Source organism: Zingiber officinale, chromosome 4A (genome assembly GCF_018446385.1).
Source record: "Zingiber officinale cultivar Zhangliang chromosome 4A, Zo_v1.1, whole genome shotgun sequence".
Classification (NCBI taxonomy): Eukaryota; Viridiplantae; Streptophyta; class Magnoliopsida; order Zingiberales; family Zingiberaceae; genus Zingiber; species Zingiber officinale.
In genome coordinates, this window is record NC_055992.1 from 29,151,576 (window position 1) to 29,166,224 (window position 14,649).

At 33.9% G+C, this 14,649-nt stretch overlaps 1 protein-coding gene across 2 annotated transcripts in view; it reads right to left on the reverse strand.

The window, feature by feature from the left end:
• LOC121969767 (3-hydroxyisobutyryl-CoA hydrolase 1-like) overlaps window positions 1-14,437 on the reverse strand; it is a 39,158-nt gene extending 24,721 nt beyond the window's left edge. The window contains exons 1-5 of one of the 2 annotated variants that reach the window (XM_042520004.1): window positions 14,333-14,437; window positions 14,197-14,254; window positions 5,536-5,616; window positions 4,808-4,876; window positions 2,950-3,013 (exon numbers count right to left, since the gene is read on the reverse strand). In XM_042520004.1, the coding sequence (XP_042375938.1) occupies window positions 2,950-3,013; window positions 4,808-4,876; window positions 5,536-5,616; window positions 14,197-14,235 (253 nt within the window). In that variant the 5' untranslated portion in view covers window positions 14,236-14,254; window positions 14,333-14,437. The remainder of the gene's footprint in view (window positions 1-2,949; window positions 3,014-4,807; window positions 4,877-5,535; window positions 5,617-14,196; window positions 14,255-14,332) is intronic. The other variant, XM_042520003.1, reaches the window with a different exon arrangement.
• Between the last annotated feature and the right edge of the window lie 212 nt (window positions 14,438-14,649).

Below are 14,649 nucleotides of genomic sequence, written 5' to 3' on the forward strand. Positions count from 1 at the left end.
AAGTTTGAAAATTTGACTGCTGAGCTGATAAGTACGCAGCATATCATGTCGTCCATACATCTGCTCCAATGTCTTCCACATGTCATACGCTGTTTTGTTATGAAGAATGACTTGTTTGATGCCAGAACTAACAGAGTTAAGTATCCAAGTCATTAATTGAATATTGTCACGCCTCCAAGTGTGAAAGCTAGGATCCTTTTCATCTGGTTTCACTTTAGAGCCGTGAAGAATATCAAAGTTTATCATGGCCTTCGACATAAAGTTCAATAGCAACTGCCCAAGATGCATAATTTGTCTCGGACAATTTTTCTGATACTATCTGAAGACCGGATCCTCCAGTGCCTGTCATTGTGAAAAATGGTTGTACCTGTCCTAAGACGCCATAGGATTCGCAGAAATCCCCGAGGTTTCGCTAGCGTTGTCCGCCATTACAATCACAAAAAAATGCTAGAGAAATCACGGCGTTGAGAGATAGCCACCTGCGCCGCACAGGGAGATCAGAAGAGGAACAGCCGCCGGCACCGCACAGGCGATGACGGAAAAAAAGGAAGAGAAAGAACGTGGCGACGTCGGGGAAGGAAGCAGAGATCGGCGAGGGAGGAGAAATAACCAGCGGTGAAGGGGATGAGGAAATCACAGCGTCGTGAGATGAAGAGATTGGGCGTCGCGAGATGAAGAGATTGGGTCGCTGTGCCCTAGACGCCGCTGGAAGAAATCGCGAGCAGCAGAAGGGGCGAAGGAACACCGCTGTGCCCTAGACGTCGCTGGAAGAATCGCGAGCAGCAGAAGGGGCGAAGGAATGCCGGGAGCAGAAGAAGAAGTGGAGGTGCTGTTCGGCAGGGAGAAATCAGGCTTCGAGAGAAAGAAGATGCGGCGGCGGCACTAGGGTTAGGGTTCGGGTCGCTGCTCTGATACCATGTTGTAATAAAGAGAGTTTTAAGATTCATACAATCCAGTCGGATTACATATGTTTATATAGCTATATAACCATACAACCCTAAGAATCAACTTATTAACAAAAGATAAAAAAGACCTATCTACCCTTGCTTCTCACAACAAATCGAAATGGGAGGAAAATACCAACACCGGCACGAACCCGGCACCAGTCCAAGCGATAGCCGCGGAGGCGTTGCGATGCCTAGTCGCGCTGGAGGGTCGTCGCGACGCCCGAACCCAAGCTAGAGGGTCGTCGTGATGCCTACAGTAGCGCTGGAGAGGTCGCATGGCCCGCGCGGCCGCGCGAAAGGGGCTGCGAGGCCCCCATGACCACACAAAAGGGGCCACGCAACCCCGCGCGGAAGGGGCCGCGCGACCCCCACGGCCTCGCGGAATGGGTCGCACAACCCCGAGGCCACGTGACCCCGCAGATGTGGTTGCAGTCATGGTCGCGCGGGGTTGCAATCGCGGTCGTGCAGGGCTGCGGTCGCGTGACCACATGTCGCAATCGGGGTTTTTATTTAAATATTTTTTTAATTAAAACAATTCCCAAGATGGATGGGATAATTCAAAGAGACTTAATTAAACCCTAATAAAATTATTTAGTTAATTAAATATTTTATTTATTTTAATTTTAAAAATATATAATAAAAATTTTATTTATTACTTAATTTTTTAGTTATGTTATTTTTTAATGATCTAATTATCTCTACTTTAAATAAATAATCAAATATATTTTTTAAAATCCTAATTAAATTATCCCAAAAATATATAAAAATTAATTAAAAATTCTAATAAAATATTAAATATTTCTAAAATCCTCCGCATAGATGGTATTGCAGGGTCACCGCAACCACGTTTTTTTATTTTTTTTTTATTTAGTTAACTTTTTATTTTTTAAATATCTATTTTTTATAAATAAACTATTATTAATAATAATTATAAATTATTAAATTTTATTTCAAAATTTTTAAATAATTTTAAATTTTAATAAATATTTTATAAAATAATTTAAAATTTTAAAAGTAAACATAAGTTTATAATATTCTAAAAAAAATTTAAAAAAAAACATAATTCTTAAACATTTCAAATAATTTTTTAAAAAAATAAAATTTACAAATACATTAAAAAATAATTTAAAATTTTTAAATAATTTTATAATTTTAAATTTAGTTTTGTATTTTAAGAATTATTTATTTTTAAAATATTTTTTATAAAAATTTAATAAGCATTATCTTATGAGAAAATATTAAAATATAAATTCAACTTCTCAAAATATAAAACATATTTAATAATCCAATATTAGTATGAATTTATATTTATATTTAAAAAATACTGAAACTATATCAGCACGGCACGATACGATACTAAAACCGCATCATTTTGGTGCAGTACCGAAACCTCGACACGGGTCAAGATTTTAAACCTTGGATAAGAATACAATACTTAATTAAACCCTCACTTTTAATAAATTAAGAAAATACCTTTTAAAAGATAACTTGACTTATTACATTAATCAATGATATCGAAATAGGTTATTTTAAATTTTCTCTTAAAAAAACTTTCCTCTTGATATTAATTGAAAGCCTTTGTCTAATGAAATTTTAACTTCTAGTAGTTATATCAAAATCAATCAAATGTGCAACACCTAACTTACAATATGTTTACTTCTAGATTTGAGAGAAAACACTAAGGGAAAATGCTAAAATCTATACAACACCTGGAAGAAAGAAAAACAAGCATAATGAAGAGTATTATTACTTATGCTAAGTGTTCAAAAAGTATAAGTACTTGTAGGTTCTTTAAGTAAGCCTGTGAAGATGGTGAAAGAGACCAATGTTGTTGTATACTAAAATGGGCTTAGTTGTTCTTGTTTTTTTTTTCCTTTTTCTTTTCGGGTGCTCTATTTAAAGAACATAAGGGAGGTGAAACGAGGAAAAGAAAATTGCCCACAACCATCTGGATCATGAAATGCATTAATCCCACAAAAAAGGTACATTGGATACTATATACCTTCAATTACAGAATGAGCTACTGCAGCAACATCTCCACCAGCACAAAATGCTCTTCCTTTTCCCTGAAAGCATGAAGTTGTTATGTTAACAAATGCAAACAAATAAGAGTACATCGTATGCTTGCCTGTGCTTATACATGTGATATCCAAATGAAATTAGGAAGAGAAATTAAGATATAACAAGGTATTGGCAACAAATAATGATAACTTAGTTCACAGTGCTAATTGCTAATGATATATGATTCTTTCTTCTTGTACTAACTTTCTATCATGATAGCCACAATTCAGGACAACTTTGAGATTACATCTTATCTAAGCATCCACGAAAGTGTTCAGTAGGCTAATATATCATCTAGACATCTTGGGTACAAGAGGGCATTTGTTGAAGATATTGCATTGGAAAATTAGTTAGCAATGGGTTGGAATGATGGCTTGCCAACTCATCCCAATAATTGATCTCAAAGCATAGTTACTTTCCTTAAGGGTTATTCCACCCCCACCATTGGTGTGCAATAGGGATGTAGCAAATTTCCTCTATGATAACAATGAGATCCTTTGCTATTTTGTTGTGATTTGCATTGCAGAAGATCCAACGGTCCACCCTAATGACAAGGTCAGCAGAGTCGCAAATCTAGTTGCTAATGCTTCATGTGCAAGGAGGAAAAAGGTTGCAACTAGATGGTGAGGGATTGTTGCTTACTATAAATTCAGTCCACCCGTTTGATTGAGTTGCTTCTTGGGATGAACCTATTCTTCTTTGATTATGGCCCTTAGATCACTTGGACAATCCAAATCACAACAGTTTAAGGCACTAGTTCATCCAAACTTGTTTAATCATGGGGTAGCACCACTTCGGTTGAAATTTACCTGTTGACCACTTCCACAGAACTTGTTGATGGAATTTTTGTCTTGCATGGCATGTTAGGTGGAGTGCACTATCTTATGTAACAAATATGTGCTTCAGTATGACTCGCTGCATGCAAGTGAAGTGCAAAGGAACCAACAAAACGTCACACTACACCTCATGTGCATTGTGTGGCCTCCTATTCCCATGTGTTCCATGGGGGAACCACATTATCATTAATTGTGTGCGTGCATCTGTCCTCTCTTGTGGTGTAGTGTGGAGCAAATCCGTCATCTGCATTGCACATGACCTAGCTTCATTTTTTTTTTTTAATTTTTTGATAATCAAGGTATTAAAAAAATACTAATTATTACTTTTTTTATAATTTTCTTGATCCTAATTACTACGTTTAGCCTTTAATTAATTCTAAAATAATTTTTACTCAATTCTAATTTTTAAAATATTAGTTTAACCTAATAATAAATATTTATAATAATCAAATATTATAATAATATTTTTAACTAATATATTTTATATTTCAAAAAGTACCAAAACCATATCATTCTTGTCATAAACTGAAACTTCAATATAGTTCAAAATTTTAAACTATGGTGATAATGGGATTTAAGAGTCCAATAAACTACTTACTACCTAGGGATCAAAAGTCCAAGGGGAGATTTGCCCTCTTTACCCCTTCAATCATTTAGTGCACCTCTAGAAACATTCAATGGGGAAAAAAATATAAAATTATATAGATCCCTAATCAAAACTTTCTTTTAGTGAAAAAATTTTAATGAGCCATATTTCAATATTATTTGCATTTTGAAGTTCACAATATACTGGATATCATATCAGTAATTGACATCAAATGGATGTTAACATGTTCCACAGTATAAAAGCAAGTGAAAATGCTATATTCATATGAACAAAAGGAACTAGAGAAATATAAATGCAATGAAACCAATGATAGTGAATTCAATTAAATTTATAGAATTTCATGATTTAATAGGTACCTTAAGTATTAATAATTTGACGTTAGGATCCTTCTCATAAGCAACAAATTTCTTCAGGAGTTCCATAATCTGGCCATCAGACAATCAATAGTTGCATCATATGTAATGAAGGGAAATATCATGCAAGTCTTAAAGCACAATAAAACCTCATTTGAATTTAGAAATAACATTAAACTTTTTGTATTCTACCATCCTCCCTAACCAGAGTAATCAACCTCCTCATGATGGGCAGAGCTATGCTATGCATAACAATCAAAGGTAATACATCCATAAAAATTATCTCTGTGAACCATTACAACTGTTGGTTTTCTTTTCAATTAATTCTTGAAACTAAAAAAACAACTTTTTATCTAAAAAATTCATTAGAACCTTCATCCAAGAAAAGGTGGCATTAGAAAAATAGAACGCTGGCATTAATTTCTCTTTTCTGTAGCACGTGTTACCAACTCAGCATACTGGATGACACATGCCTTGTGCAGAATCAGGAGAATGATATTAAAAACATAACTATATGGCATTTAGAAAGCAAATGTATTTAGACTTTGAAAAGGAATGTAGCAAAAAACAATGGCAAAAGAGAAAATGTTTGAACAGAAAAAGGTTGTAAACTAGTTTTCCATTTGCAGTTATGAACATTATGAACTTATGAAATCCTTGATACCAACTCATAATAACAGTTATTCACTGATATGGGTATAACATAAATGACCAATGACGTATTGACACACCATTGGAAAAGAGAGAGCATTTAACTGCCGAGGTCTGTTCAAAGTTAAAACTCTTGTAGACCCATATTCTTGAATCAGAACCTAGCAAAACACAAGTTTAATTATTACAGAATAAACAACAATTGCAACAACATATAGTAAACATGATGGAAACTAATTCATAGAACATCTGAAAAACAAATAGAAATACAAGGGATTGCAAGTTTAGTGTCATAATTCTTAAAAACAAACATTTGCTAACCGACTATTACAAACAGAGTAAAAAAAAATCCAAAATGGATTACAAACATTAAATGCCAGCCTTGTTATATATATGGAGAACTAAAAAGTAACTAATGCAAACAATTAACAAACTGGCTCATTGTACATTTTCCCACCATAAAAATGATGAAATTAAGCCAAGGAAACAACACCAAAAGTTTGAATTTGGATGATGGCATAATTTACTCATGAAGTGATACATTGCAAATAGACAACCAGAAGATCATCTAGGTTAATGATTCATTAATGGTCATGTCCCATTCATTCAGTGACCTGTCTAACTAATACTCACTCGAACACAAACAATTTATTATATGGTCAACAGATGACCAAGCTAGACTACTCTAATTCTAACCATAACACTAGTTAATCAATTGAAAATTGTAGTGATAAGTCTTGCATACATTTAGCAGAACAATGAAAGGATAAGAACCATGTCAACGACTCCAAGAATTTGAGAAAATCACGTCTTCATTACTTCAGCAAGCAAATAAAGAATGGAAAATTGAGAAATAGTATGAACATACCCTTAACAGAAAAAATCTCATTGTTCTTCATTATTGATGTTATTCCAACCATGGTTTAAAATCTCATACTGTGTCAATTGAAACATATCATTCCAGTAAATCACTGAAATTGAATACCTCTCGACACCAAGATTCAAAATCTCGAATTGTGTCCTAGTTTCGGTCTTTGACCAAAAAGATACTATTCCAGTATCATGCCAGCACTTCGATGCATAGTGTCAATGACAAATTGGAGGTTAAAAGAGAAAGGAGATGAAGCAAAGCAAGGAGACATTGTATATGCCAAGTAGTATTGAGTTTCGGTAATTTACCAGAATAATATGTTTCGACTAATTCATCCAACATGGTATAAAATTTAAAACCTTCTCTCAGCACATACTCCTTCCTATGCTTCATCTCCTTTCTTCTTCAACTTCAATCTATTATCAACACCATACATCGAAACATCAACACGATATTGAAACAATATCGTTCTGATCAAAGACTAAAACTTCGGCACGGCTCGAGGTTTTGAACCTTGGGTTCAACAACTTCGTTAATGAGCCTGTAGATAAGTCGACAGCTAGAACTAGTGGAGTGTCAATATGGTGACATGGATCAAGTCTCCTTTAAAATTCTCGACACACTCTTTGGGTTATCGAGACATATCTTTAGGTAATTGAGGCACCCTTCTTAGTATTGTTATCACCCACTTAGTTTTTTCGATCACTAACTTAACATTGTCAGTTGCCAAATCACATCTTCAAATGTTGACACACCCCTTCGCCCCTTCTGGTAGGTTTATAACTTAACACAATATTATTCCACTATGTATTTGCGATTGATTGACAATCATCTCTCAATATACAAACACCTTTGACTCAAAATAGGAACACTCTAAATTTTGGGGTTCGACAAACTTTTAAAACCTTGGAACTCTTTAGAGAAGAGAGGGAAAGGGAAAGGACTTAAGGGGAGAAATTGCAACTTGAGAATTGAGTGATTTGAGCAAGAGAGTGGAGATTAATTTATAGGGTTACTACTTCTAAGAGTGAAAATATACAAAAATTAAAGGATGTGTCATGTTTTGAAAAAAAAAAAAATATTTCAATTGATTTATGCATCTTAGGATTGACCACCCAATGCATGACCATCTTGAATTTGTTGTTTTTATTACAACTTGTTTGGTAGACAAACGAATGCAATCACCAAGATGCCATGTCCACATTGTTGTAGTTGCATCTTTCCAAGATGTAGTTCACAATCTCTAAGTCTAAGGCACAATAGAAATTGCGTTCATGTAAAGGGTAGAACGGTGCACGAAGCTCCCACAAATGCATGTCCCGGCCTATTGTACATAGCCTTACCTTGCTTTGCAAGAGGTTATTTCCGAGACTCGAACCTGTGACCTCTATAAATTGCATCCATGTGATTTGTGTTAATGTACCAACGTCTCTTTAACACAAAAAAATGTGCCTCGACATACAAGAAATGCATAGAAAGGCAGCATTTTTTATATGCCTTGCACGTGCATGGGATTTTACGAGATGCAATATATATAAAAATGGAATTTGATGAGATGGAGATAAAAAAAAAGGTTGCATTTGTTGCCTTGGTTCTCATGCAATGGATGGTTGGTTTTAATTAATTAATTAATTTTATTCTTCCTATCACAGCTCAATCTCGGGAATTTATGCCCTTAGTGATCCCACAAAATTTAATATTTATGTATACTCGAGTTAACGCTTTAATTAGACCAATCTTTCATAACTTGAATAGTTTTCGACATTTTCTCCTCCACTCGAAAAATTAATTTACGAATGAATAGCTGTCCATATCCCCATTCCATGAATTGGTTACCAAAAATCAATTTGCAACAATTATGTTGCACACTAATTGCGAACGGACGAAAAAAATGAATGGAACAAAAAGGAAACGGTTATAAATGATATGCATTTACTGTGGATGTCTAAAGACCTTTTGAATGGATGATCACATTCAAAAGTGACCATTGAGTTTTGGGTTACTCTTTCATGATATGGTAACTTTTGGCTTTTGGGTACATTTGTGATGATTAAAGTTTGGGTTACCATGTTAAATAGAGGTATCATTTTCATTACTTCTCAAAAGGCCTAAAAATAGGCCTCTTTGTAATCTCATGTGATAATCAAAGAGAGAGATAAAATTATTCTTCTCTTATTCTCTTTAAATTCTTTCTATTTTCTTGATATTTTAGTTTAAGTTATCATCACAAGTTTTGCTTGAATTTTTATACAAGCTTAACATCAAGATCATCTTCAACAATCACAGGTTGTAAGTAAATCATTGCCTTGCCCATTGATGTCTTGCAATTATCTAAAAAAATAATCCTGCTATGCGTATTAATTTTGGTAACATATGTAATTCGAGCACTAGAAATTCTTTGAGGTCATGATGATTTTATTTCTCACCAGATCATCTTTCTCAGTTCTCACATTTTTTTAGCAATTAATAATCAATTCCCTAATTTGTCTCACTAATTACATTCTTGAAATTTACATGGAATAGTGGAAATGTGCTAATCATATTGTGTTGCTGCTCCTTATGATTCTTTTAGGCATCTTGTGTGTCAATTTGTTTAAGAACTTTTTAGCATACTTATTGCCACTGATAATATATTTTAGTAACATTTGTATAAATTATTTTCTAATTTATTTTTTGTGCTTATGTGATAGTAATATGGCAAATCTCACCGAACTTTGAGTTTATGGCTCTTGACATTTCGGGAAAAAATTACTTGTCATGGATCCTTGATGCTGAAATCCATTTGAATGCAAATGGACTCGGAGAAACAATTAAAGAAAATAATAAATAGACTCTACAAAATCAAGTCAAGGCAATGATTTTTCTAAGTCACCACCTCCACGAAGATTTGAAAATCGAGTATTTGAAAGTGAAAGATCCACTCGAATTATGGAAAAGTTTGGAGGAAAGGTTTAACACCAAAAAATGGTAATACTCCCTAAAGCTCATTATAATTGGATTCATTTGAGATTCCAAGATTTTAAATTAGTTAGTCAATACAATTCAGCCATTTTCAAAATTAGTTCTCAATTAAAACTATATGAGAACATTATTGATTGCAATATGTTAGAGAAACACTCCACTTTTTGTTCCTCGAATATGCTCCTATAGCAACAATATCGAGAAAAAGGTTTTAAAAAGTACTCAGAACTGATTTTTTGTTTACTTGTGGCAGAACAAAATAATAAGTTATTTAAAAAAATCATGGATCTCATCCAACTGGCTCTATTCCATTCCTTGAATGAATGGACAACTCACAACAATTCTGGATGTGGATGAGGACATGGAAATAGTCATGGTTGAGGATGTGGTCGTGGCTAGAATGTTTACCGTAATGATAGTGGTGGACATACAAACCACCAAAAGTTGGTGACTTTCATGTTTATAGTTTGTTCGTTTATTTATTTATTTTTTGAAGGCCCATGGATATTATTGATTGCAATATGTCAGAGAAACACTCCACTTTTTGTCCCTCGAATATGCTCATGTAGCAACAATATCTAGAAAAAGGTTTTAAAAAGTACTTAGAACTGATTTTTTGTTTACTTGTGGCGGAACAAAATAATAAGTTATTAAAAAAAAATCATGGATCTCATCCAATTGGCTCTATTTCATTCCCTGAAGTGAATGTGACAACTCGCAACAATTCTGGACGTGGATGAGGCCGTGGAAATAGTCATGGTCGAGGGTGTGGTGGTGGTTAGAATGTTTACCGTAATGATAGTGGTGGACATACAAACCACCAGAAGTTGGTGACTTTCATGTTTATTGTTTGTTCGTTTATTTATTTATTTTTTGAAGACCCATGGATATTATTGCATCTTAACTTGGATCAAAGATCGAAGATGAGGATCTCTGTCTCGTAGACAGTGCAACTACACATACAATTCTCCAAAACAAAAGATATTTCTCTCATCTTATTATGAAAAAGCAAAATGTGACTACTATATCCGGTAGTATAACCCTAATCGAAGGCTCCAGCAAAGCAAACATTTTACTACCTAAAGGGACTAATTTCTTGATCAATAATGCATTATTTTCACCCCAGTCCCATCAAAATTTATCAAGTTTCAAAGATATTCGTCTTAATGACTATCATATTGAAAAAACCAATATGGGAAATAATGAGTATTTATGCAGTGCTAATGTTAAAATGGGATAGAAATAAGTTTTGGAATGACTGACTATATTCTCTTCTGGTCTTTATTATACATATATTAAACTGATTGAAATAAATGTCATAGTAAATCAAAAGTTTACTAGTCAAAATGAATTCCTTTTATGGCATAATAGTGTCGTGTTGGATATGTAACGATGCGACGAATCATGGAATATTCTTCCAGACATCTATTGAAGAACTTGAAGATTCTTCAATCTAATGAATTCACATGTAATGCATGTTATCAAGGCAAATTGATAATAAAACCATCGCCAAGTAAAATTGGAATTGAATCACTTGAATTTTTGAATCGGATACATGGCGATATATGTGGGCCAATTCACCCACCATGAGGACCGTTCAAATATTTTGTGGTTTTAATAGATGCATCTACAAAATAGTCATATGTGTGCTTATTATCACATCAGAACTTGGCATTTTCAAGATTACTTGCTTAAATAATTTGATTATGAGCACAATTTCCTAATTATCCCATTAAAACAATCCGCCTTGATAATGCTAGAGAATTTACTTCTCAAGCATTTAATGACTATTGCATGTCTATTAGTATAAAGGTTAAACATCTTGTAGCTTATGTTCATACTGAAAATGGCCTAGCAAAGTCATTTATTAGAAGCCTTCAATTGATAGCGAGACCATTACTTACGAAATCCAAGCTTCTCGTTCATGCTTGGGGGCATGCAATCTTACATGCAGCAACATTAGTTTGCATCCAACGCACTAGTTCTCAAGCCTTTTCCCCTTTACAATTGGTCTCTGGACGAGAACCTAATATCTCTCATTTATGCACTTTTGGATGTGTAGTTCATGTCCCTATTACTTCCCCTCATAGAACAAAAATGGGGCCTCAAAGGAAATTAGGTATTATGTTGGTTATGATTCTCCTTCCATTATCAAATGTCTTGAGCTCATGACGGGAGATGTTTTTACATTAGATTTCTTAATTATTGGCTTGATGAGACATTTTTTCCAACTTTAGGGGGAGCTAATACCAGGAAAGAAAAGGAAAGGAAAGGAAAGTTAGAAAAAGGCTTACCTAGAGTAATCAATCCTTATGTCATCTTGATCCTTGCACAAAACAATGTGAACTAGAAGTTCAACAGATCATTCATTTGCAACACATTGCAAATCAATTGCCAGATAATTTCTAAAATCCCAAACGACTAACAAAATCACATATTCTAGTAGAAAATGCTCCTATCAGAATTGATGTCTCTGAAAGACCCCTCCTAACAAATGAATCTAAACCATGCCTAAAGCGTGGAAGACCAATGAGTTCGAAGGATAAAACCCTCGAAAGAAAAGAGGAATAAATGTGAAAATTGACTGTATAGGAAAAAGGAAATAATTCGATTCAAGAAGAAAAACTTCCCAAAGAAGTTGAAAGAAATAATCAAGAAATAACGATAAATTACATTTCTACAATAAGAACATGGGATCGAACAAAAACAAATGCAAATATTGATGATATATTTACTTACAATGTGACAATTGATATTCTGAATGAGGACTTTGAACCCACGACTTTAAAGGAATGCCAATCATGAAGGGATTGGCCAAAATGGAAGGAAGCAATTCAGACAGAACTAACATCTCTCTCAAAATGTGAGGTTTTGGAGCCCATTGGTGTTAAACCAATAGGATATAAATGGTTATTTGTATGAAAAAGAAATGAGAAAAATGAGATTGTACGATACAAAGCTCAACTAGTTGCACAACGTTTTTCGCAAAGACCTAGGATTGACTATAAAGAGACATATTATCCTGTAATGGATGTTATTACTTTTCGTTATCTTATTGGTTTAGTAACATAGAGAACACTTCATATGCAGATGATGGATGTCATTACAGCATATTTATATGGTGCACTAGATAATGACCGAAAGTCCCACGAGGACTAAAGATGTCAGAAGCATGCAATTCGTGAGAATTATTTTCTATTAGATTACAAAGATCTTTGTATGGTTTAAAACAATATAGGCGTATGTGGTACTATCATCTTAGTGAATATTTGTTAAAAGAGGGTTATATAAATAACCATAGTTGTCCATAAGTTTTTATAAAAAGATCCAGATATGGTTTTTGTGATAATCATTGTATATGTTGATGATTTAAATATTACTGGCACTCCTGAAGAGATCTCAAATGCAATAAATTATTTAAAGAGAGAATTTGAAGTGAAAGATCATGGTAAAACAAAATTTTATCTCGGTGTAGTTTGAGTATTTAAAGAACGAGATTTTTATCCATGAATCAATTTATACTAAAAAAGTTTTTAAATGATTTAATATGGATAACTCATCCCATTAACCAACCCAATGGTTGTTCAGTCACTTGCTATACAAAAGAATCCTTTCTGTCCTCAGGATGATAATGAGAAGAGTCTTGGTCCTGAAATGTCATACTTAACTACAATTGGTGTTTTAATGTATCTTACTAATAATACTTGACCTAATAGTGCTTTTGTTATAAATTTATTAGTAAGATATAGCTCTGCTTTAACCAGAAGGCATTGGAACGGAATTAAACATATTTTTCTATATCTATGAGGAACGATTGATATGGATCTATGTTATCCTCATGAGTCAAACACAAAATTAATTGGGTATGCAGATGCAGGATACTTATCTGATCTACACAAAGCCAGGTCTCAATTAGGTTATATATTCACATATGGTGGACCAACGATATCTTGGAGATCTATGAAACATACTATACCTGCTACTCCATCAAATCATGCTGAAATAATTGCACTCCATGAGCTAAGTCGTGATTGCATGTGGTTGAGGTCAATGACTTATCATACTCAAGAATCATGCAATTTATTAATAAACAAGAAGACTCCATCGATACGTTATGAAGATAATACAGCTTGCATAGCCCAATTAAAAGGTGGATACATTAAAGGTGATAAGACGAAATATATCAACCCCAAAATTATTTTTTCACGCATGATCTACTACAAAGTGGAGATATTGACATACAGAAAATTCAATCAAGTAAGAATCTTGTAGATTTATTCACAAAAGCATTACCAACTATAGTATTTGTGAAATTGATTCATAAGATTAGAATGTGGCATCCTAAAGATATTAAGTGATGACTTAAACATGGGGGTGCAATATCAAAATACATGTATAAGGAAGGATGTACTCTTTTTCCTTCAGTAGGTTTTTTTTTGTTCGACTTTGTTTTGCCTAGCATATTCTTTATACGATAGACATCTAAGGGGGATGTGTTATACAATGGATGATCACATTCAAAAGTGACCATTGGCTTTTGGGTTACTCTTTCATGATAAGACAACTTTTGGTTTTTTGGTACATTTGTGATTATTAAAGTCTGTTACCATATTAAATAGAGGTGTCTTTTCATTACTTCTCAAAAGGCCTATAAATAGGCATCTTTGTAATCTCATGAGATAACCAAAACGAGAAATAAAAGTATTCCTCTTATTCTCTTTAAATTCTTTCTATTTTCTTGATATTTAATTTTAGAAACCCTATGTTGGTCCTGTTTTGTTTTTTTTTTCTATTTAGTCTTGAAAAAGAAGACATCTTTATCGCCCCTAATTCTTGGGATTGGTAAAGGAAATAGTAAGAAAGAGAGTATTCCAACTAATCATTTGCAACTGACTTTATGGAGAAATACCTGATCGGTGCCGTCGTTGTTCGAGTGGGAGGATGCCATGAGGATCTCCAGAAGCCTTCTGGATCAAATTTTAAGGAGTCATACCGAATTCTAGGTCAAAAGAAAGGGAAAGGATGAGATGGAAAGTGGTCATTACACAGAAGCAGGTGTAGATTCTGGTGCGAGGTGTTCTGAGATACAGCAGCAATAGCTGTGACTTTCCTCATTATACGCGTCAGATAAACAATACAACGTAGAATCCATGTGCATTTACAATGGCGTTTATTGGGTTAATATTCCAACCCAATTGAGACCAAAACCCATGCTTTAAAGGCCCATTATGGCTAACCAGGTGGCCCATCTAATTAGGTCCCTTTTTGATTGGCCTAAATTGACAAAATAAAGAGTAAAAGCTGTCATTTATTTTTTAATCATATCCTGTTGTTGGAACTGATTAAATTTAGAGTTGACTGA